We start from the raw sequence: 22,626 nt of genomic DNA, 5'->3' as shown, positions 1-22,626 counted from the left end.
GGTGTTATGGTGTGATTAGAATAACTTTAATGTTGCTAACTAAGTAAAATGACAAAAAAGGAATACCAAAGCTCTAGAATTGCTCGATTTGCAATCAATAGATTTCTTGGCAAACTCCCTACTAAATTGCCAAAACGATGGTTGTGTGCATATATAGGAACTCTGTCTGACAACTAGATTATTCCACCCATAATGATTGTTTCCCTTTTGAAAGATTGCAATCCCTAAACTTTAGGGTAGTCTCTGCTATTCATATAGATTTCTTGGTAAACTCCTTTATAAATTGCCATAACGGCGACCGTGTGCATATATAGGAATTTTATTTCAATATGACAACCACGTTATCCCACCCATATAGATTGTTTCCTTTTTAGGAGATATTAATTCGTATAAATTAATAGACAGACCCTTGGGTAGCAAGATACATCCGAGATAGAGACGAGCAAACAAACAATGGATAGTGGCAGCAGAAAATGCGTATGGATGGTCTTGTTGATGGTATTGGCTTTGGGCTTATCTTTCTCTCCTCTTATTGAGGCGAGAAAGCTCACCGCAAGAAATATCGAGAGTCTTGTGAATATCGGCTCAATTCCATAAAAAACCCCCAACTTTAGCCTTTGTCCCAATTATATCCCAAACTTTTTTTGTCTCATAAAAAACCCCAAACTTTTACTTTTGTCCCAAATCTACCCCGTTTACTATTCATCCAATTTTTTAATATTATTTTTATTTTTTCGAATTTTTTTCTTTTTTCTTTTCTTTTCTTTTTTTTTTGTTTCACCTTCAACCTCCGGCCGGTCGCCGGTCCGGCGACCGGCCAGAGGCGAGGACCGGCGAGGTCGGCCCCGCCTGCAGCTGGCGAGGCTCGGCCTCGCCCGCCAAGAACGGCGAGGCCGACCTCGCCATCGGCCCCGCCGGCCGCCGGCGAGGTCGGCCTCGCCTCAAAGAACGGCGAGGCCGAGCCTCGCCAGATCCGGCGATGCTCGGCCCCACCGGGTACCGGCGGGGAGTCGGCCTCGCCCGAAAGAACGGCGAGGTTCGCCTTGGCCGACCTCGGCCGGCCGCCGGCGGGCCGATGGCGAGGTCGGCCTCGCCGTTCTGGGCGAGGCCGAGCCTCACCGCTTGTCGGAGGGGTAGACCCTCACCGGATCCGGCGAGGCTCGGCCCCGTCGGCCGCCGGCGAGGTCGGCCTCGCCCAAGGCGAGGGCGAGGCCGAGCCTCGGCAGATCTGGGCGAGGCTCGGCCCGCCCGGCACTGGGCGAGGTCGGCCTCGCCCGAAGAACGGCGAGGTTCGGCCTCGGCCGACCTCGCCCGAAGAACGGCGAGGTTCAGCCTCGGCCGACCTCGCCCAGCAACGGCGAGGCCGACCTCGCCAGCGCCGGCGGGCCGAGCCTCGCAGATCTGCCGAGGTTCGGCCCGCCGGCCACCGGCGAGGTCACCTCGCCAAGAACGGCGAGGCCGAGCCTCGCCAGGCCCGGCGGGGCCGACCTCGCGCCCTCGCCTGCTGGCCGGCGCCGGACCGGCGACCTACGGAGGTTGAAGGTGAAAAAAAAGAAAAGAAAAGAAAAAGAAAAAAATTCGAAAAATAAAAATAATATTAAAAAATTGAATGAATAGTAAACAGGGTAGATTTGGGACAAAAGTAAAAGTTTGGGGTTTTTTATGAGACAAAAAAAAGTTTGGGATATAATTGGGATAAAGGCTAAAGTTGGGGGTTTTTGAGGGAATTGGGCCTGTGAATATCAGAGGAACACCTTTTCATTTCAGGGTTTTGCCCAAAGGACCACCGGTTCCACCATCTGGACCCAGTGGCCCCAGTCTTGTGAATATCAAAGGAGCACCTTTTCATTTCAGGGTTTTGCCGAAAGGACCACCGGTTCCACCATCCGGACCCAGTGGCCCCAGTGGCTCCAGTCTTGTGATTATCAGTGGAAAACCTTTTCATTTCAGGGTTTTGCCCAAAGGACCACCGGTTCCACCATCTGGACCCAGTGGCCCCGGTAGCTCGTCGCCCCTGCCACCACTGATACTCAGGGATTGAGATTCGGCATCGATGCATCAGGCATGCCGAAGCAACTGCCGCCACATTGCTATGTTTCTTTGCTCTTGGACAATGTCGCATATTTGAATAAATGATTCAAGGTTGTGTTACAATGTCATTTGGTGTGTGAGAAAGAACAAAGTGCCATTTCTCCTTCCACCTCTGCCTTCATAAAACCGATTATTCTCCTCCTGACTAACAAACACATAATATGGTGATTATTCTCAAGCTGTGAAATGACCTCATCATAGTCACGTTGAGGTTTCAAGTAGTAAATTGTGGTTATGAAATTCTCATATTCCGAGCCTAACCCCTCCAAAACGCCAAAAACCTTCGTTATCTCATCCACAAGTTTACCAGTTGCGTTCAACTGATTGCAAATTAGTTTAAATTCCCTGAGATAATCAGACAACAAGGAAGAGAGGAAGAAGAAGACCGTTCTTATATGCTTTCGGTCACAGAGGATTAGGGTTTTCACTCCTCTGAAATTACGGTTGTGCCCCTCATGGGCCGCGGTGTCAGTTCTGGGCCGGCTTGCTCATGGGCTGCGGCCCGTCCCGTTTTTGGGCCCGGTCCGGGAAACGGTCTCTATAATGCCATGATCGGCAAAAGCTCTGTCGAGTCCCACACTTGTTTTTGGTCAGAGTCTCCATTGTCTTCTTCACTTCACTATCTTGACCCAGAGCCAAATTTTCAAACGGACCTTTACTCTCAATGGTGTGTAATCGGATTATAGAATGAATGCTTTGCTGCTTTTGATTTTCACACGGTCTTTTGCTATAAGGGTGACTTTAGGTGCTTTAGTATTAGGTTTTTGGTTCTGGTTGTGGTTTATTGAGGCACTAAGGATGTATTTCTGTATGTTCTCCATAAGAATATTGCGTGTATTGAATATTATTTTTATAACAAGAAACCCACTTGAAATAGGTAACTAACCTCATGGATCAAGCAATATTCGAACCAAAAGTTGAACAGATGGTCTAAACATGGATCGTTGACACTTAATGGCGTGCCTATCAAATTTATTGTGTGCTAATACAAACATAAAATAAATAATGATTGTCTTAAGTGAAAGTATATCTTCTTATACATCTTACTATTTGACGGTAGTTACTTAAAAAGGAACTCGACTAGATTTAAAAGGTAGAAGGATATGAAAGCAGACTGTGTGACGTTTCACAGCTTCTTTCTAGTTTCAAAAGTCGTCTTTATGAATGCTTTAGCCATTTTCCCAAAGCAATATTTAATATCATCAGAAGTATAATTGGCCACCCTTATTGCGTGCGCGATTTGCCTCTTTGACATTAAAATCTAAGACATCTTAAGTACAAATTAAAATAAGGTGTGCTCTTTAAGCCTATCTTAGGTCATGTTTCTTACACATCTTGAATCGCATTCCGAAAGGGAAGCATTCCTTCTGAAGATGTTGTGCAAGAGCCACAGCAGACTTGTCCAAATAATGCTGTTGAAATAAGATGTGATTGTTTCATGTATATAGAACAACTCTCTTATAATATGCTTCATCATTAGCTAAAGGAACCGCATTAAATGCAAAGGTGTGGCAAATAGACGATAATAGCTCCTTAAGACAAAAAGGAATTGGGATAAGTGCACTGGAAGTCCTAAAACTTTTCATGAAAATGCAATCAAGTCTTAAAACTTGTCATGAAAGTGCAATTCAGTTCTCAAACTTTTAAAAAGTGTAATCAAGTCCTATATTTGTCAAGTTGGTGCAATCAAGTCTTCTCATTAACTCCGTTCAACTTGACAAATTGAAAATACTAACAAGTTTTAGATTTGATTGTACAAACTTGACAAGTTTTAGGACATGATTGTGCTTTTGAAAGTTTTAGAACTCAGTTGCACTTTTGGGATAAGTTTTATGACTTAATTGCACTTTTTGAAAGTTTTAGGACTCAATTGCAATTTCATAATAAGTTTTAAGACTTCCAATCACTTATTCTAGAGAAATTTGTCTCCAAACGAATTTGTATAATTGCAATTAAGTCAAATTTCTAGCAATCTGCCTTTTAGAATTCTCTCCAAACCCTTTCTTGATTTGTTATAGCGTAAGTTGTTTAGCTATTCGGACACAGCAGTAGAATCAATACAATGCAAAAACGACCGCTATGGATGTTAATTTTCGTCCATCGAGATTTGACCTGAAAGTATTTAAATTAAAATGTTTAAAAGAATACTGAAGCTGCTTAATATGGTCCAGAGAAAAGAAAACCTCTTCTTTTAAGGAAAAGCTCATTGATAATACTTAAATAGCACAAATTTTTTTCTTTCATCCCAGCTTTAATTAACCGGCATCGCTCTTCAATAATTTCATTAGTTTCACGGCCTCTCTTCAATGTTAACAGAAAGATTAATGTGCGTAAGGATTATGTCTCGAGTTTCATTCCATGATTCGAATGGAAGTGAGTGGAACTCCGACCTGGTGCGTGACTCTCGGATGTTGCGTAGTAGAAGATTCTATGAAAATAATGTAGAAGCTAACGAATCTTGCAATTGAAGTTTGATGTGAGAAGAAGAAGTTACCAGAAAAATCAACGGGAAACAGTAAAGAACACTAGAGATTATCGTGGTTTAGTCTGAGTGTCGGTATCAACTCCACGGGATTAACCAACCGCCAAGAAATCCATTATGTGATGTAGCTAGCAAGGATCACCTAGAGGGGGGTGAATAGGTGATCTAAAATAATTTTTAATAATTTATGCGGAAACAAAATAAATCACAGAAGAGTCTGAATAAAATTCAGATTCAAGACAGATTATGTAGACGGTGCTCTTGATGTGTAGAATGTAAAGTAAGAGATAAGGGATAGAGAATCTGCACACAAGTTTATAGTGGTTCGGCTTATAGCAAGCCTACGTCCATTCTCCCACACTTACAGCCTACTGGCTGGATTTCACTATGTAATCAAGAGGAATTACAACTTCTGAGTGTTAACACTCTTGTGTATGATAGGACTCTCTATCTCACACAATCACTCTTACAAAGTGTCCCTCAAGATCTTAATGTTTTGCTCGGAACGACAAGAGAAATGATTGGAGTATGCTCAGACTTTGGACTTGTTGATTCTTGATTCTGTTCTTCCTTCTGCTGCTCGTTGATCCTCTTAAATACTCCTCTACTAGCCGTTGGACAACTTTCGGAGGATCATCTTTCAATCTTCACCTTGGACAGATTTGTATAATAAGGATTGAGTAGCCGTTGGATGACAGATTCTGAATCCCGCTGATTCTGGTCGCCCATACAATTAGAATCTTGGTTTCCATAAGTAGAGCTTTGTCCGTTGTAATGCATTCTTGTCATGATGTTTGATTGTCAATCAATTTGATTCAGATTGAGACAATCAGAACATTCCTTCTGTGAAATCCATGCCATATCACTAGCTGTTGTGTTACGTTCTGAATTCTGCGTCTGAAGAAATTCTGCGTCTGCATCTGAAGAACTTCTGCGTCTGCGTCTGAATAATTTCTTCGTCTGCATCTGCATCTGAATAACTTCTGCATCTGAATCTCAGAACCTAGATTATGTGGGTCTTCAAAAACATACTTGACAGTTTGTAAAGTCTGAATAACTTTCTTCTGAGCTTCCAGAATATACAGACCTGGAATAAATTTGTTCAGAATAAGTATCAGATTTACAATAACTTAGAAGGTTTTGTCAACTTCAAAATCAATAGGAGTTTTCCTCAACATTATGAATCCGGAGAATACAAAGTTTAAATCATTCAAGTGCTTCGCAGTTCCAAATTACACCTAAAATAAGACCCACAAGTGTTATCTCATAATTTCTCATAAAGAACTCACTTAGAAAACTCACAAAGAGAAAACCCTAAACATTCCTCTTGTTTGCTTTTATGTGCTGAAAACCGAAATCCACCTCTTATATGTATAATATTTGTATCCAAAATAGGAAACCCCTTTTAGCATACTCAAACTAGGAATCCCACTTCATCGAGGACTTGTTGTTGCTTCATATGTTCGGTCTACCAAAGTTCAATCAAGACTTTCCTAATTTCAATCACATGACTGGGCTTTATTCACAAGTTCAAACTCGAGACATAATTTATAATTCTCCATCTTGACTTGATGTTTGTAGCCAAGTCATAGTACTCATCATCCATACCGGCTATCTCAATGCCCCAATGGGCGCTCAACCATCACAAACCTCTATCAAGCCCAACCTCACTCGAGATTGTCTAGAGGAATGAACTCATTACATATATCCTTTGGACTCTTTGCCGCAAGAAACTTCTTCATAGTTACATCCTCTCCTGATATGTTATTTTCAACACAAAAATATTGGTAATCAATGAACTCAATTCTACCTTAATATCCCTAGCTTCCATCGAGCACATAAACAACCTGGTGTCCTAGCCAACATCACAAACCAAGTCATCTGACCACACCGCCTTGTGCTTAGGTTGTTTTATGTTTTGTACAGAGTGCTAAAGCAGCATGCAAAGATTAAAGCTGAGTTGAAGCCATGAAGTCGCTGGTTCTGAAACTAGCATTATTATGTAATTCATGAATGGAGACAAACATGGAGGATGGGAATCTCAAATGTTGTAATTGTTAGGTTAGGGAAAATGACACAAACAGTCCCTGAACTTTGACTCAATGTGTAATTTGGTTAATGAACTTTTAATTTATTTAATGTAGTCCTTAAACTTTAACTCAATGTTCAATGTGGTCCCTAAACTTTCAATTTATTCAATGTGGCCCCCGAACTTTTGGTACATATTCAATATAGTCCCTGAACTTTATAAATTTGTTCAATGTAGTCGAAGATAGAAGATAAAAAGGGTTAGCACACTTTTCTTGTATGATACTCGTCATGATCTTGTCAAGATACATCAAATTGATAAAGCCAAAGTCGACAGAGAATTATTAATGTTAAATTGTGTCACGAATTAAACAACGTGGCCGTGTGATTTAAAATGAGGAATTGATTGGACTTTTGGTTGACAGAATATATGAAGCAGCAAAAAATTCTTGTTGGAGTTGAATTTCTAGTTTGAGGCGGCTAAAAGGGATTTCCTGTTTTGGATACAAATATTAAAAATATAAGATGTGGCTTTTAGATTTAGCCCATTAGAGCAAATAAAATGAGTGTTAGGATTTTCTCTCTATGAGCTTTATGGGTGGCATTCTTTGTGACAGATTGTGACGTAACAATTATAGATTTTCTTTGGGTGTAAAAGGCTTGAACGATGCAAACTTTTTATTCTCTAGATTCATAGTGGATTTCTTGAGAGTTGACTCTCTCCGTGAAGTAGGTACCAACAATCGGACTAAATCACGTAAATCTCTAATGTTCTTTATAATTCATCATTGATTTATCTAGTAATTTCTTTTTCTCACTTTAGATTTAAATTGCAAAATTTGTTATTTTCCATGTTATTTTAAAACAATCAAAATGGATAAAGGGAAATGTCACGCTTTCTTTCGACGATTAATGATTATATCATTCCAAAATACATATGATACTCTCGAGCATCAATAATCCCCATGAGAGTATATATTAATGTGAAAGGAGACAAAAATGCAATGGGGAATTTTCGTCCTAGTATTGTTTTCACGAAGAAGACTATTCCAATGCATGAAGACAAAAGAAAAGGAATCTCTTCTAGTAGTATAGTATTGCTGAACAAGCCCATAGACAAACGGCTCTGCTGGTAAAGGGATTGAGGGGTGGACTTGCACTCGTTTTATGACTTTTCTCCGAGAGACACGACATTATAATTTCTGGAGACAAGAAGGGTCAAAAACCAGCTACTTAATACAAAAACCCTCTTGCTGATAGCTAGAGCCATATTTGAAACAGTCTTTGAACCACGGCAGGCAGAACACTCCTCTCCCAGGCAGCGCAAAGGTATGCAAATCCGCTAAAGTAATGCTTATCAAAAGCAAGAGTACTCTGGTTTTAGTTTCCTTTGTTTATGTCAACTCGTTAAACTAGATAGTGGGATTTATTAGCATATGGTTTGCAGACTAGAGGAAAGGTGGCAGTGATCACTGGTGGGGCGGGAGGCACAGCAGAATGTACGGCAAGGCTATTCTCGAAGCATGGTGCTAAAGTCATTATAGCCGACATTCGCGACGACTTGGGCAAGTCAGTGTGCAACAATCTGTGGCCGGACACCACATCCTTTGTACATTGCGATGTATCAAGCGAATCCAACATTGTAGATGCCATTGACACTACAGCTGACAAGCATGGGAAGCTGGACATAATGGTGAGGGTTGCTGCAACGGGGGACCCTGTCAAAGCCAACACATTGGACAACGACAAGGCCGACTTTGAGAGTGGTTGGCGTGAATTGACAGCTGTTTTCTTTATGGACCAAGCATGCAGCTTGAGCCATGATCTTGTCACGAAGAGGAAGCATCATCAATGTCGGAAGCGTCTGCTCGAGCGTGGGTGGGGTTGCAACCCATGCATACACCAGCTGCAAGCACGCCGTCATGGGGCTCACAAGGACCGTGGCTGTGGAGCTCGAACATTATGGAATTCGCGTCCACTCTCTAACTTTATATCATTCTATCACCAAAGAGAATGGGGTTTTTAAAAACTGTCCAGAATAGAGAAGCCCGAGTGTATTCTAACTTGGATGGGGTGACTCTCCAGGAAGAAGATGTAGCGGAGGCTACTCTGTCTTTGGGGAGTGATGAGTCCAAATACATCAGTGGCCACAATCTAGCAGTGGATTGAGGCTTCACCACCATCAATCCCGCCTTTGGCTTGTTTGCTCGTGCTTCACAAAAAAAAACCCCTCTTCGTACCATTATTGTTGTACCCCGCATGTCTTTCGAATTTGTACCTCGGATCGGATGAAAATTTATATGCCAAATAAGTTCACGAAAGATTGTTCCGATAACATGTCTGATCTAGGGCCCAAGTTGGTCGAGCAAAGTTACACAGCCCCCATCATTAGTAGAAGGTGCTGGCCCTAAATATTTTGGACCTCTAGGCAATCTCGAATCCTGTATTTAGATTCGACAGACTGCAATCATCAATTTAATTAGCAAGCACTTTTCTTGAAGTCTCCAGTGTAGCAATTGAAAAGAGAATACAGGCCATACGAAATTGGGAATACACATCACGTAAATGATCGGTACTAAATGGAAGGTCATCAGTGTGGTACATAGACTACCCCATATAAGATATAGCCGAGCTCTTCTTGGAGCTGATGCCAGAGGCGTGCTGTGGCTTGGCATCACTAGCTGCAGACTTTTGCGGACCCATCTTTCAACACCGAGCTCCTTAATGCAAGTTTCTTTCAGGGCATACACCTGGAAAAAACAACAAACATGATTTCATTGTTGTTTCAGCCGATTGGAACTTATCTGGGTAGCTGTATAAATACAAAAGAGGGTGCGCAAGGACTACGCCATAGGTGCTCCGAATGTTTTGGCAATGGTAGGAAGAATCTCTCCAGGCTTCCCTCATCGAATAAGCAAATCAAGACCCCGCATCACCAAACTCCTTTTCAGGCCGTCCAAACACTCAATGAGCAGCTGTTCTCTCAAAGCTGCCAAACAAAGAAAATAGCACAACTTTGATCCTTTATCAATCAGAATCATTTTGTCATCACTTATATTTCCACATGAGCAACAATAGCAACAGGGTAAGCATGCATATTCAATTTGGTAGGAATACCGAGAGTGATGAATCATGGAGTCAATAAAGGGGTTTAGATTGGAGCATGGGGAGTGCATATCAATGGGGCTTTTGTTGGTGCAGGGAAAGAGCATAGAGAGATAAAAGACGATGATCTTTTACCTCCAGTTTTGGGGAAGCCAAAGTAATGGGTGGTGGCAAAGTGGTGGGGATTGAGGCAATAAACGGGCAAGACAGGCTCAGAGGAAGACCAGGTCTGGAACAAAACCTCGTTGTCCAACACCCTCGGATAGTTCCTGAACCACAGAATCACCGTCCCCTGGCCCTTCCTCTTCGCATCGTTATTACGGTAGTATCTGTCCATGGTCTTGTCTGCAATCTGCTCTATTTTGTCGGCATTCAGTGCAGGTACGTGGAAAAGTCTTGCTGCTTCAGGCATTGATTCAGAATCTTCAGAAGAAGAAGAAGAAGCCCTTGTTGTTGGGGAATGAAGAGAGAGCTTGGATCTTGATGTGTTGAGGAGGTGTCTCAGTTCAAGACTTGGCGGGAATGGTGAGCCTGGAGATCAAGACAGCGCCTGCCGTTTCCTCTTTCGCACAGAGATAGGCGATAGACACCTTGACACGTAGGCACGCATTTTGTCGTGACGTGGTCTTGTGCAATCCACTAATGTTAACGATTCTCCATCAAGTGAGCGGGTCATTACTTGCTGGAAAAAAAAGATCCAACTGTTTTTCTGTGGTGACCGGGCACAAAATGCAACAAAAACCCACATATTGATCAATGTGACCTTTTCCTTTATAAAAAGAAATTACTGTACTACTTTAGATTGACTTATCAATACAAGGAATATATTTATGCCAAAGAAAAAAACAAAGTGGATGTTTTACAATTGAGCACGACACATTACAAAAGTCAACTCCATTAGATTCCGACTACATTCTACACTCGGTTTTGTAACCAGCGAGTCACTGAATCTCTCCCAGTTTGTCCTTAATATTGACAGGGAAAGGCGAATGAAATAAAGCATGGAAGGCAGTTCTACAGCTCCATGCACTCTGTTGAACATTTCTTCCACTGTATGTATGTTCCTGCGGAAGATGAACCGTACACCCAAATTTGTAAGATTGCGGGGGTGTTATAGGGAACCAATGACAAGTCCAGCTTTGAGAATGGTGCATTACTTTAAGCCTATGAAATTGACATAGATGTAAGAATGCATAAAATGCACAGAACAGAAAGAGTGCGCACTACATGAGTAGCAACATCAGATACAAAGGTGGAATGGCTAGTGATGGTACTTTTTCCCCTTCAGGATTGTCCATGAGCTGAAAACAAAAGAAGAAAGCATTAATTATTTACCATGAGCAACCAACATAGAGCATGATCAAGAATCAGATGACCGTTTGTCTTTATGGTAACACAGCACCGTGTAATGTGCAGGTGTTATTTACCCAATAACCATTACTTCAACTGTTTGGACCAGTAGGCATCAACAACTCTTCAACTATCATATTATCGCTAAACTGACAGTAACAATAATTTCTGGATACTACTGACCCATGAGAAAGATGTGAACATGGTTGCTCCATACATAAATTTGATAGGTAGAGCATCCAACACTATGGAAAAGTGACAATAAATACACCTCAGCGTGAGATTTATCATCCATCAGGTCAAATGACAGGTAAATTAGGTGAATTTTTCTGGGGACATTTTGTGATGCAAGTTTCACCACTATCCATTATTGGAAGAATAATAAGTATTGTGCAAGAGCAGAATAGCTGCTTTGTCTCCCACCAAACAACTCACTTTATCTTGATTTTTATATACAGTTTGGTTTTGCTGCTACAAGCTTGGTGAATATTGTTTTGTCAATGAACTTCAGCAAGTTACCCTATGATAGACATTGATTGGAATTTAAAAAGAGAAGGTTAATCGTAAGGTCCAATAGCATAATGAACCATTACTTTTGCTCTGATAGTTCTTGCAAAGAACTTGTAGAGCTGTTCCATAAGCACAACAAGTGCAATTTGTTGATTCAACACCAGGGAAGATGACTAGATCGATACATTGCCACGTTCTCTTAATTTTGGTCCATGACTATAAGGTCCACCGATGCAAAATGATAGCTTTGAAGCTCCCTGAAATATCAAAAGGAGAAATGACTCCAAGCAAGTTTCATTCATGCCTGAACCAAGCAACATAACATCACTGAGATTATAATAATAACAATACTAACTTAATGGCAAAGAAGGAGTACAGAAAGAATTAGCAAAAAAATTGCAAGTCCTACATGGGACTCTCTAATTTATAGCAATACATGTCATGTCATAGAAAGCCTGAAATTCATTAGATACATTCTACATATGAAGACGATCAATGGAATTTTCTACCATCTGTTCCAACTGGGACTGTATGATGATGGTCATATTCCTATAAAGATCTAAAGGATGCAAACTGAAGCAGGAATTCATACCTTATCCACAGTATCGCTGATCAACTCAGCCATCTCCTCTGACTCAATATCTATCCTGTGCTCATCCAACAGCACAACCTGATAAATATGAAAGTATAACATAAATTGAGCCTTGAGATTTTCATCAAAATTTCTTTAATTTGGTCAATTGTTCCACTTGAATATCACAGTTGGACTCCAACCAAATAATGACCAATCATGAATAGTTATGTGCAGCCATAAATAGTTCAATGCAGACATTACACCACTTACATATCTTTCACAATAACCAGGTTGCACTTAAACACGCGAAGAGTGTGGAAAAAAACATCACATACAATCTAGAAGAAAATGAGCTACTGTTTCATTATAGAGCACAATATTGCTAAGGGCTTCAGTCATTCCCACTTTAAAAGATTGATTAGGAACATGAATTGGCTCTGTGATTGAAATTAGAGTAATGCCCAATCATCAGGTCTGATAAGACTACCATATCTTCATTGACAATTTGAGCCTGCTTCTAACTGCAAAAGAGCTAACTCTGTCATCGCCAACGGTGCCGTGTGCACCAATCCCAAAAGAAACTTTTTTTCTTCTTCATGTTTGGGTTAACAGAAATTCAACAGCAATTAGTAGGCAAGCAAAATACATTGGCAAAATGTTTCTTACAAGGGAAAATGAACTTCCTTTTTCATCTTGCTCATCTCCGAATCCCCATATGCTTGATTGCTTCCTGATCTCAATACCGGTGACTAGCAAATGGCCACGGCTCCGTGGCCATCACTATTGGTCTCAAAACCAGCTCATGAGTGTTGGATGGAGGAAGATATTATCCTCGTGTGAGAATAAGATGGTTTGGTTGCTCAATGTGAAGGGGTTTGATCTGGTGGTCAATGTGATGGCATCATTCAAAAGAAGAAAGCCCTCAGATTTAGCATTCCATGTCATCTCGGTAGTTTTTCAATCTTGATGCCTCTGCTGGCTTTTCCGTTTTCAGTTCTCTCTTGAATTTTTCATCCCAACTCAAGTAGTAAGTTCCCCCATTGCTTGAAGACGCTCAGGGGCATTGCATATTCCTGACTAATACTGCTTAGTTATTCCCAGGCCTAAGTAAATCATACTTATTAGTTGATACATTGGTAATTTCTGATTCCCCTTCCTCTGCAACTTGTCATTGACATATTACTCCTGACAATGTTATTGACATTGACTGATGTGCCAAGAAAGATGTATGCATTTATTGTTATGGACAGAAGTTTACTATATTCAGTTATTATGTGTCCGCTTGACTTGCTTATATTTGTTAATAACCAGTTTATGCCTTTCCTTAGCGTCGTCATTGAAGGTTATTGATGCTATAAGTGTAAATTAGACAGGCCCTGGTGATACAATTAAAGTTCTTCGGTCAATTATAGTCTTGTACCAGCTAATAGGTGGTTCCTAATTTGATTAAGAAAGTCGAACTCGAAATACTAAGTTGCCAACATAACCATATGAGGATGCGATTCAGGAGTTCAACCATTATCTGACTAATAGATATAATATATAATTTAGGGTTTACTGTTTATTTTTACTGTTCACCTTTGCCCTATATAAAGGGACTTGTAGTTCTTATTCAAGCAAGGTAAATACATAAATTCACATATCTCAACTTGGTATCAGAGCTGTAATAGCCCGAATTTCGATGTAATTCCGGGATCAATAAAATTGTCAATATTTCGCATTTCATTTTAGTAAGTCTCACCCAGAGCTGATCACTCTCGGGATACTAACCAATAGGGTATGGCTAATTAGAAAGAAGTACGTGGACCAAGGATCCGATCGCGAAGCGGACACCGATCACAAGAAATAATGAGAGAATATTATGAACCAATGTGGATCGATCTTAGGAAAGGTAACGGATTTGGTTTGGCCAAGGCCAACGATGTACAATCGAATTCGCAGGTGATTCTGCATGACCGAGAGTGCACGTGGCCAACCAGTCCTGAATTTAAACCGGACAATCGTGACCTCTAGGACTAGTGATAATTTCTCATTCTCTCAATGATCAGGACCGTCATGACTCGGATAACCCTAGGTCGATACGCGTAACCTCTAAACAGCCGCCCGTTAGTGAGAGACCCTGAAATTGAAAATTGAGCGAGTTTTGATCACGAAATTGGGCCCGGATTTCGATGTTGATTTTCGATGGCTTAAGAGACTATTTTTGGGAATCTGACGTCATATTATGCTGGCCACGCATATTTTGAGTTAGTATGGTTAAAAAGTGGAATTTCGGTCCGGGGTGAAAAATTACGGTTTTGTCCCTATGGGCACTGAGGCTGGATTCGGAGGCCGTTTGAGGTTATTTTTCGCGGCCAAGGTCATTTTGGGGTGGCCACGCACATTTAGAGTGGTTTTGGCCAAAAATTGGAATTTCGATAAAAATTGGAAAAATAATATTATTTTATTCCCGAAAACTTCGCAGTCGATTTTCAAGGGCTTAAAGGGCTGTTTTCGCGATTCCGACGCCATATTATGTTGGCCACACACATATGGAACACGTATGTGCGAAAATTGGAATTTCGCCCCGGGACCGGAAAAATGACGGTTTTGCCCCTGTCTCTCTCTCTCTCTCATCGCTAGCCTCTGTGCTTCTCTTGACTAGATAGCCTCATTTAGTGTAATGGAAGAAACCAGCGTACCCCTTCAACCTCCAACTTATGGAAACTTTATCACGATTCTCAGCATTGATGGTGGAGGGATAAGAGGGATTGTTCCCGCTACTATTCTAAGTTTCCTAGAGTCTGAACTTCAGGTATTAAACTAATGCTAATTGCTGCATGCATAGTTGATATAATTCTGATTTTCCAATACACCTGAATCTATTTTGTAGAAGCTGGATGGTAAAGATGCAAGGCTTGCGAATTATTTCGACGTGATAGCAGGAACAAGCACAGGGGGTCTTCTGACTGCCATGTTGACCAGCCCTAATGAAAAGAATCGACCCATGTTCGCTGCCAAAGACATCAAGGACTTCTACCTTCAAAATGGCCCCAAAATCTTCCCTCAGGACAGGTCTGAATTCAGTTGTCTTTTCCCCATCATCATGTCAGAAGCTTCTATGTATGATTAGTATTTCCTCGTGTACTCAAGATTCTAAGTTGTCCTGTCGATTCTTAATCAAATGTGTTGCAGTCGTCCATTTGCTCCTGTTACAAAGATGATGAAGACTCTAACAGGACCAAAGTATGATGGCAACTACCTTCATAGCCTCGTAAGGGAAAAACTAGGGGACACAAGGTTGCACCAGACGTTAACCCATGTTGTGATCCCAGCTTTTGACATCAAGCGTCTCCAGCCAACCATCTTTTCTACCTACCAGGTATGCCTCCTGGCCCCGGATTATGACGCACGCCCTCACCAATTATATATACATGATCGCCTTTTTGTATATTCGACTTTTTTGGTATCATCTAACATATGCAAGTCTCGTTCGTTTGTTTTGGACAGGTGAAGAACAAACCATCCATAGATGCGTTGCTCTCTGATATATGCATTGGGACTTCAGCTGCGCCAACTTATTTCCCTGCCCACTATTTCAACCTGCCCACTATTTCAAAACTGAAGATCACTCCGGAGCAGTGAGAGAGTTCAATCTTATAGATGGTGGGGTGGCTGCAAATAATCCGGTCAGTACAAAAATAGAAAGAAAGTAACTCCACCATGACGATAAATAAATGGTGCAGGCAGCAGCTTGCATGTTAATATATGTGCTACAATGAAAACTTATTGTTATTGCAATGGATGATATGCAGACTTTAGTTGCTATTAGTGAAGTGACGAAAGAGATAATCAAGGGAAGCCCAGACTTTTTCCCTATAAAGCCAATGGACTATAGGCGTTTTCTGGTGATATCCTTAGGAACGGGTTCGGCAAAATCCGAAGAGAGGTATGATGCACATGAAGCAGCAAAGTGGGGGATCATCGGTTGGTTAACGAGCGGAGGGTCCACACCTCTAGTTAATGTCGTCAACCAAGCAAGTGCCGATATGGTTGATCTCCATCTCTCTGTTGTTTTCCAAGCACTTCATTCTGGAAAGAGCTATCTCCGCATCCAGGTATGTATCAACACTAGAATACATAAGGCATATGTATGCAGAAACGCTTGTGTGCATATATTTACCTGCTTATTGTTCTTTTCCCTATTTACATATGATGTACAAAATTCAATCATTTTTGAAGGATGATAGGTTGAGTGGACTCATATCTTCCGTGGACGTAGCCACAAAGAAGAACATGAATGATCTGGTCAAAGTAGGGGAAGGACTACTGACGCAGCCGGTGTCTAGGGTTAATCTGGACACAGGAATCTTTGAGCCGCAGAATCAAGAGACTAACGAAGAAGCTCTCAAAAGGTTTGCAAAGCTACTTTCTGAAGAGAAGAGGCTTCGCCATGCTCGGTCTCCCCACGGACGTGCTCACTTTGCAAGCCCTCCCACTTCATCAACTGCATGATCTTTACGTCTCTAGCTTTGTAAGTTCGGATAGCACCAAACTCATACAACAGCATATACCAGTCAAACTTAGGACTTAATCGATCAGGCTCCCTTATTCTTTCTTCTTCTTTCGTACTTCAACAAGAATCCGAACGGGATGGTGTTGTTTTCTAGCCATAGATGATTTCATGATGTTTTGCGTGGTTGAATAAAAGGTCGTCCCTGCATGACGGCCTTTCAAGTCAACAATTCTTATCTTCCTTTGATCTATTCTTAAATCCTCCATGTAATGGAACGAAGACTTTAAAGTTGTGTGTTGTTTCTTTCTGGTCTCCCCTAAGTTGATTGGGGTACTATTGATTAGTTCAACGTAATTCGCATATACACATTCTCATTCTGCTAAACAAATCTTTCATGCTTGGTTTGTTGTTTTTTCCCAACGATACATGTTTCTTTCTTTCCTTGCTCAAGAGATTTGAATAAAGATGATTGATCCACACGGCATCGGAAGAGCTCATAAATTAGTTTCAATTATATATTGGGTGACTAATCAAAATTATAAATAATAGAGAAACCGGAAATCCTAAAATCAAAGATCATGTAACATTTTCTTATATCCAATATAGCTTGAGAAAAGAATTTTTAGATGAAACTCCTCATTCATCTAATAGCATTTAAATTACCATACTCTCATGGGCAGCCCCATATTAAATATTATGACATCAAACAAATAATATGGGAAATTGTAGGTGTACGTGTTTCAATAAATGGGTCTTATTTAATTCCCGATAAAAACATGTCTCGTCACTTTATAAATGGATTTTACGAATTAATCTTGGTATGCCTAGTACTATCCATGAAACTTAATGTGTTTGTGCAGCCAATCCCGTATGTATCAATTCAATTTGCAATACGTCGTTCACTCTTTCTCTGATCTCCATTTTTTAAGGGTTTTTTGTCTAGAAATTTTTTTAAATAGACTATTTTATAAATAATGTGATGGATGGTGTCAGTTACAGTGCATAAAGTGTGTGGGAACTTGGGTTTTCTCGTTAGACCTATTATGGTACCATTGCTTCTTGACAAGTGATTGACATGGTCTAGCAAACTGTTAAATTTACATCCTAGAATCTCATTTCCATCGTCTGGCAAAGTTCATAGTCACAATCAACCATAAAGATGGCTATTCCATTTACTTCTTGCACTTTCCTTTTAATTTTTTTTCTATAGTACTAATCGACAGGCCAGCTTGAAGAATGGCCGGAAAGATATCAGAAAAGACTGATAAGTTTGATAAATCAATTAAGGATATGTTAGACAAACACCAAATCAAAAATAATTTCTCGATGAAGCTACATTTGATCGTTTGCATGTGTTTCAATTCAGTTTCGATAACCAACTAATTGTGCATATGGCTCACTCAAGACTCATTTATGATAGTTTTAGATTTCACCTCAGTCTACAAATAAATATCCTAAGTTTAGCATAATTGCGCAATGAACTGTGACGTGCAAAGACTAATTAAGTTCTAAAAGGATTTCTCCTATTGGACCTGCTGACATTCATTATGCCCCAAACCATACATTTTCATTGTTATTATACTTATGCTTAGGACAATGACAAGAGAACGTAATTTTGAAAATAAGATCCGACACTTGTCCTTTTCATGACAGAGGACTGACAACGACATGTTTTGACACTGGATTGCCAGCAGTCAATCTCTACTGGTCAACGTACATTAAATTAGGATATGTCACTCTCCACGAGTAGTTGCGAATGTCTCTCAAAAGTATAACATTATTTTTTAAAGAAAAAATGACACAAATGATCCATTAACTTTAGATCAATGTATAATATGATATCTGAATTTTTAATTTATTCAATATGGTTTTTAAACTTTAACTCAATATGTAATGTGGTCTATGTACTTTTAATTTGTTCAATGTAGTCTCTGAACTCTTAGTATATATTTAATTTAGTCCCTAAATTGAACATGTACCAAGAGTCTAAAGATCTCATAAAACAAATTAAAAGTTCATATATCACATTGCACATTGGGTCAAAATTCATTAACCATTTATGTTATTATCCCTTCCTTTAACAAGTAAGAGGATAGCCATCCTAAGACCTACCATTGAACGAGGCCCCTCCATTGTAGAGCCATTCCATCCAAATGAAAGGACCAATGAGTATCGATTTCACAATTTCATCCAAAATGTGAATGAGATAATCAATTTCAGCTCGACTTAATCATTTTTCTGTAAGGGTATTGCGCAATAAGTAAAAATATTAAGTTTTGAACTTTACTTTAATTGATGCACATAGCTATTTCTAGAATTTGTAAGATAGCATTGGTAAGAATCAACCACAAGACATCACTATGCAATGTCGTGCTCGTGCTAATTACAGCTAGAATAAGCTCCAATATTGTCGTGAATTCGAAAAACAAAAGAGTTATTTATTGAAAATAAGGATATATCCCTATTCTTGAGAAAGAAAAGAATATAAAAACATGTCACTTGATGTGATTATTTGCAATTCAAACTTCGTGTATTTTTTCAAGAATCCTTCTAAAATACTATGAGGCAACGGCATATAATGTTACACCCTATGTCATCGGAAACCTAGTCATTGACCATCGCACTTAATTAGGATAATCAATCAGGGATACAATTCGGCCATATATTCACATATTCTCAAAAAAGGGAAAGTGAGATTCGCGGCTAATAAGAGCATAATTTCTTAGCATAAATGCAAGAGTTTTCGGCCATAGATGGCAACACACGTCCAGATTTGGATACATATTCTCAACACAATTCTCGGTTAAAGTGGATAGATAACACTCGGCAGGAGAAGACAAATTATGAGCTGGAGAGCAATATGTACACACCCATAAAGTGGGCCGTGGAGAGGAAGGAAAACCGCGTGCAATTGGGGGGTCTTTTGTTGTCCATAGCTGTCTGAGGAGTTCACAAGGTAACAACCAACAACTCCTACATATACTTTTTATCATGTTGTGACCCTATCATGGCTCAATAACATGTTTACCGAATGTGCAATGGATTGTCCATACTTTTTTATGCGTGTTTGCGTGAGTCCATCTCTTGGTCTTTGTTCTTGAATGATGATTCCTCTTCGTGTAGGTTTGTAGCCTTGATTCTGAAATGTGATCGGTATTGCTATCATGTTTGAGTAGATGTGATTTAATCCCTAAGCTACTTGCCCCTCTAGGATTTGATTAAGACCGGTCGCCATTCATTGAATTTTATTGCAAATTCTAGTTAGATTGACAACTTCATTGTTTGTTTGCATCAGGTGAGTTTTTGTTAGCACTCTTTACTCTTAAGGAAATTCATATTGCTAAATATATGTGATGTGGTCCAAGTTGCACGCCAACTGAACTTCGTCTGAACCAGTGCGGGAAAAGAAAAAATTTGACTTTTAAATTAGTAGTTATCTTCGGCATTCATGAGTAATGACCAGTATAGATGTATATTGTGAATGTGATCCATCCATGTTGATTTCGCATAATGTTTATATAGTTTGCATGTTTAAATCATGTTTAGATTAGTTTCGCTTCAATTTCCATCTTTATGTCAGCTTTAGTTGTTTCCCAGTGGGCAGTCCTCGAAGGAATTCTAAGATCCGGTGGGAGTGCATTTAGGAATCTTTGCATACTCACATATAGATTCATTCTCCTAATATTGCATTATATTTTAGATGCATTAATTAGATTTTATTTCCATATTTAATGAAAAAATTATCTAATAAATGGGAAAAGTGTCAAAAAAGCCTTAAACCTCTTATATTGATGTCAATTTAGTTATAAACTTTTTTTTGGTGCCAATTCAGTCCTAAACCTTTTAATATAATGCCAATTTAGCCATTCCGACTAATTTTGGTCAGATATTGCTGACGTGGACGCCGACTGGCTTATGTGGCACTGTCGGCGCTGACGTGGACAATTTTTCATAATATTTTAATAATTTTTCGAATTATTTATTTATTTTTTCTAATTTTTTTCTTTTTTCCTTTCTTCTTCTTCTTCCTTTTCCAATGACCGGCCGACGATGGCCGTGCGGGCTGGCCACGCTTGAGCGAGGGTCGCCGTCGGCCGGCCAGGCGAGGGTGAGGCCTGGCTTGGCGAGGGCTCCCCTCGCCAGATCTGGCAAGGCCAACCCTCGCCCAAGCCAGGGCAGCCTCGTCAGGCGTCGCCCGAGGAAAGGAGATGCCTGGCGAGGCCGCCCTAGCCTACGTGAGGGTCGGCCTCGCCAGATCTGGTCTGGACGACGAGCAACGACAAAGGCAATTGGGTTGGTTGTGCAATGGCGTCGGGTGAGAGGGATGATAGCGCAACAAGCAACGAACAAGAGCTTGGACTAGCTGTGCAACGAAAAGACTAGTTAACGTGGACTGGATGAAGGTAGTGCGATGAGCGACATGGCTGAACAGGCTCGGCGAGGGTCGGCCTCGCCCAGGCCAGATCTGGCGAGGCTGACCCTCGCCTAGGCCAGGGCGACCTCGCCGAGCATTGCCCGGGTGAAGGCGACGCCCGGCGAGGCCGCCCTGGCCTGGGCGAGGGCCGACCTTGCCAAATTTGGCGAGGGGAGCCCTTATCAGGGTTGGCCCTCGTCGGGCCAGGCCTCGCCCTCGCCCTCGCCTGGCCAAGCGATGGCGACCCTCACTCAAGCGAGGCCAGCTCGTACGGCATGGCCGAAGGCCGGCCATAGTCGGCCGGTCACCGAAAAAGGAAGAAGAAGAAGAAAGGAAAAAAGAAAAGAAAAGAAATCAGAAAAAATAAAAAATTCGAAAAATATTAAAATATTATTAAAAATTGTCCACGTCGGCGCCAACGGTGTCACATAACCCGGTTAGTGTCCACGTCAGCAATATTCAGCCAAAATTAGCTGGAAGGACTGAATTAACTCGAAAAAAAGGTTTTGGACTAAATTGGCACCCATGTAAAAGATTTAGGACTTTTTTGACACTTTTCCCTTCAATCAATCCTAAACCTATTGTTTAGATGACAGTCTAGTTGTAAACTTTCTAATTTGGCCAATGTTATCTTAAACGTTTTCATGATTTGCCAATATAGTTCTTTTGGTTTAAATTGGTCGAAAATTGTTGACGTGAAGGTCCGATCATTGTTGGCCATCCCACGTGTCACGGTCGGTGATCTAACACTACAAAAAAAGTTGGTTTTAGCGACGAATTTTGCCACGAAAAATTTGGCAAAATTCGTCGCTAAACGAATTTGCCACGAAATTAGCGACGGAAAAAAATTCGTCGCTAATAGGCCGTCGCAAAATTTTGCGACGGAAAATTTCAATTTTCGTGGCTAATTTGCGACGAAAAAAAATTCGTCGCAAAATTCGTCGCTAAGTATTCGTGGCAAAATTCATGGCTAATTTGCGACGAAAAAAAATTCGTCGCAAAATTCGTCGTTAATTATTCGTGGCAAAATTCGTGGCTAATTTGCCACGAACTATATTCGTGGCAAAATTCGTGGCTAATTTTCCACGAACTATATTCGTGGCAAAATTCGTCACTAATTTCACTACAAAAAAACAAGTTTTTAGCCACGAATTTTGCCACGAAAAATTTGGCAAAATTCGTGGCTAAAAGAATTTGTGACGAAATTAACGACGAAAAAAATTTCGTCGCTAATTCGGCGTCGCGAAATTTAGCCACGAAAAAAAATTCGTGACAATTATTCGTGGCTATTTTCGTGGCTAAATTGCGACGAAAAAAAATTTGTGGCAAAATTCGTGGCTAATTATTCGTGGCCAAATTCGTTGCTAATTTGCCACGAACTATTTTCGTGGCAAAATTCATTGCTAATTTGCCAAGAATTTTTTTTTTTTGCGTCGTTAAACTGCGACGAAATCTATTCGTGGCAAAATTCATCGCTAATTTGCGAAGAATTGTTTTTTTTTTTAGTCAGTAAGTTTGCGACGAATATTGTTTAGGGACGATTTCGATTTTAAATCTAATTAGCAGCAAAATTAATG

At 40.5% G+C, this 22,626-nt stretch overlaps 1 protein-coding gene and 2 pseudogenes across 1 annotated transcript; 2 read left to right on the top strand and 1 right to left on the bottom strand.

Annotated features, from left to right (window-relative positions):
• Window positions 1–7,605: 7,605 nt before the first annotated feature.
• LOC115672241 (secoisolariciresinol dehydrogenase-like) lies at window positions 7,606–9,429 on the top strand (annotated as a pseudogene).
• LOC115672240 (cryptochrome DASH, chloroplastic/mitochondrial-like) lies at window positions 9,101–10,446 on the bottom strand. The gene is made up of 2 exons (XM_030594012.2): window positions 9,842–10,446; window positions 9,101–9,590 (listed from the first exon to the last, which is right to left on the bottom strand). The coding sequence occupies exons 1-2, from the start codon at window positions 10,116–10,118 to the stop codon at window positions 9,505–9,507; spliced, it is 363 nt and encodes a 120-aa protein (XP_030449872.1). The 5' UTR covers window positions 10,119–10,446; the 3' UTR covers window positions 9,101–9,504.
• Window positions 10,447–14,750: 4,304 nt separating this feature from the next.
• Window positions 14,751–16,905, top strand: LOC115672321 (patatin-like protein 2; annotated as a pseudogene).
• Window positions 16,906–22,626: the final 5,721 nt, after the last annotated feature.

The sequence above is a fragment of the Syzygium oleosum genome, unplaced genomic scaffold (genome assembly GCF_021117445.2).
Source record: "Syzygium oleosum isolate NSW1041296 unplaced genomic scaffold, Sole_v2.1 Sole_v2.12, whole genome shotgun sequence".
NCBI lineage: Eukaryota > Viridiplantae > Streptophyta > Magnoliopsida > Myrtales > Myrtaceae > Syzygium > Syzygium oleosum.
The sequence above is the reverse complement of the archived record's forward strand: the minus strand, read 5'-3'. Positions and strand labels throughout refer to the sequence as shown.